At 35.6% G+C, this 2327-nt stretch overlaps 1 protein-coding gene across 1 annotated transcript; it reads left to right on the top strand.

The window, feature by feature from the left end:
- The first annotated feature begins 533 nt into the window (after positions 1-533).
- On the top strand, positions 534-1044 carry LOC148227863 (uncharacterized). The gene is made up of 2 exons (XM_088202263.1): positions 534-956; positions 1000-1044. The coding sequence occupies exons 1-2, from the start codon at positions 534-536 to the stop codon at positions 1042-1044; spliced, it is 468 nt and encodes a 155-aa protein (XP_088058389.1).
- The last annotated feature ends 1283 nt before the right edge of the window (positions 1045-2327 follow it).

The following is a 2327-nucleotide window of genomic DNA, read 5'->3' on the forward strand; positions in this document are numbered from 1 at the left end:
ACACCCGTCAAATTGACGGGTTTCCGATTTATTTTGAAAATTTTACAAAATAAGCACTGTTTTTTTCAAATTTTTTTTCACGACTTTGTATAACTAAACAAGGCAAATATATTTTCTATTTCTTTTATTTTCGGAAACATTTAATTTTTGAAAATCTTGTCACTATATACCTTTCTCTACTGTCGCCCGTCAATTTGACGGGCGACAGTACTGTGAACCCTTTTTTTACCTTCTCGCTCCAATTCTGAGCAGCATGGCACGCGCTATATCGGCGCTTGTAATTGAGTAATCGCAATAATAGTCCTGGCCGAAAAGTATAAAAAGTTCATGAGAAGCAAGATAAGTCATCGGTCATGAACCAGCAATCGACTGTTTGTCTTTGAACGCCAGCGTGCAACGGATATTTATCAGTTACTATATAAGTATTTGAAAAGGAAAACTTTGCTTATTGTAAGATAATTTCAAATAATATTATTTTCTTATAATTACTTTTTCAATAATATTTATTTTTACTTGACCCACCTTTAGCTACAATGAGCAAATTTAGGAAATATTTGAAATTATCGAAAAAAATTTCCATCATCAATGAAGAACATTCTGGTGCTAGCTCTGAGGAAAATGAATTTGAACCAAGTGAAAGTGATTGTGTATACGGGTTTCCTGAATCCGCTGAAAGCGAAGATACAGAAGAGTCATCAGAAGATGAAAATCTTCCAAATCTTGGCAGAAAAAGGATGCGTATTTTTTCAAGTGCGAGTTCCGATGAAGTTCCGGGCGCATCTTCAACTCTCACCATCTCCAACTACAAAGGCAATGCAACAGAAACTGCAGTTGATGGAACACAGTGGGTGAGATTTGCAGCAGGCGGGTCCAGCGGTAGACAACCCATTCACGCAATATTCAAAGGTGTCGCTGGACCTACTGGATATTCCAAAAGCAATGTGATGTCGGGCCATGTGCGAAGTGCTTTTGGCCTAATAATTGATTCACGCATCTTAGAACACATCAAAGGGTGCACGGAAACAGAAGCGCGTCGTGTACTAAAAAAGGATTGGACAATTTCAATTGAGCAATTAAATATTTTTATAGCGATTTTATATGCCAGGGGAGCATATGAAGCGAAATCGCTAAAAGCTTCTTATTTGTGGTCCAAAAAGTGGGGCCCTCCTTTCTTTTCAAATACAATGCCCAGAGATCAGTTCATGGAAATACTTCGGTATACGGTTCGACAAAAAAAAAAAACACAACGATCAGAAAGGTTGCGTACAGATAAATTTGCTCTAGTGTCTGAAACCTGGAATAGATTTATAAAAAGCTCTCAGTCCTGTTATAGGCCACACGAAAACATTTCTATTGACAAACAATTGTTCCTAACAAAAGCTAGATGCCGATTCACCCAATATATGCCAAATAAACCGTATAAATTTGGTATAAAATTTTGGTCGGCGGTTGATTTGAAATCGAAATTCGTTTTAAATGGTTTCCCTTATTTGGGAAAAGATGAAACCCGATTATCAACACCTCTAGGGGAACACGTTATGAAATTATCAGAACCGTATTTACGGGAGGGGAGGAATATTACCACTGATAATTTTTTTACTAGTATTTCACTGGCTAAGAAATTGCTATTAGAAAAAACCTCATTGATTGGAACCATTCGATCTAACGAAAGAGAACTTCCAAAAATAGTAAAAGAGAAAAGAGATAAAATGCAATTGTTTTCCTCGCAACTATATAAATCTGATAACTGTATACTAACTGTTTATAAAAGTAAACCAAAAATAAAAGTCCTTCTTCTGAGCACAAAGCATACATGTGTAAAATTAGAAAACAGCGATAAACGTTTACCAGACACCATTGCATATTACAACAAGACCAAGTGCGGTGTAGATGTTGTTGATCAAATGGCTAGAAAATACTCCGTAAAATCAGGCAGTGTTAGATGGCCCCTTCATGTTTTCTTCAACATCTTGGATATGGCAGCAATAAATGCATGGATACTTTATAAAGAATGCACAGGAATCATTATATCAAGAAAGGACTTCTTATTTCAATTGGCCGAGGAACTAGCCAAGGAGGATAATGAACAGCATCAGACACCATGTACTTCACGTCAGTCGCGTAACACCACTTCTAAAATACGCAAGAGTTGTCAAATAGGCTATTGTAAAAAAAACAGAAGCAATGTCGCATGTGAAAAATGTAAAAAAATTGAATATGTCTGTAGAAAATGTTCCGATTAGTTTATATATTATTTTTATTGTCACCCCGATTATTATTTTATTTGTAATAATATTTTTTTAATAATCTGTATATTTTAGTCTTGA

Source organism: Plectrocnemia conspersa, unplaced genomic scaffold (genome assembly GCF_051122295.1).
Source record: "Plectrocnemia conspersa isolate PC_06_02 unplaced genomic scaffold, ASM5112229v1 ptg000013l, whole genome shotgun sequence".
NCBI classification, from domain to species: Eukaryota; Metazoa; Arthropoda; class Insecta; order Trichoptera; family Polycentropodidae; genus Plectrocnemia; species Plectrocnemia conspersa.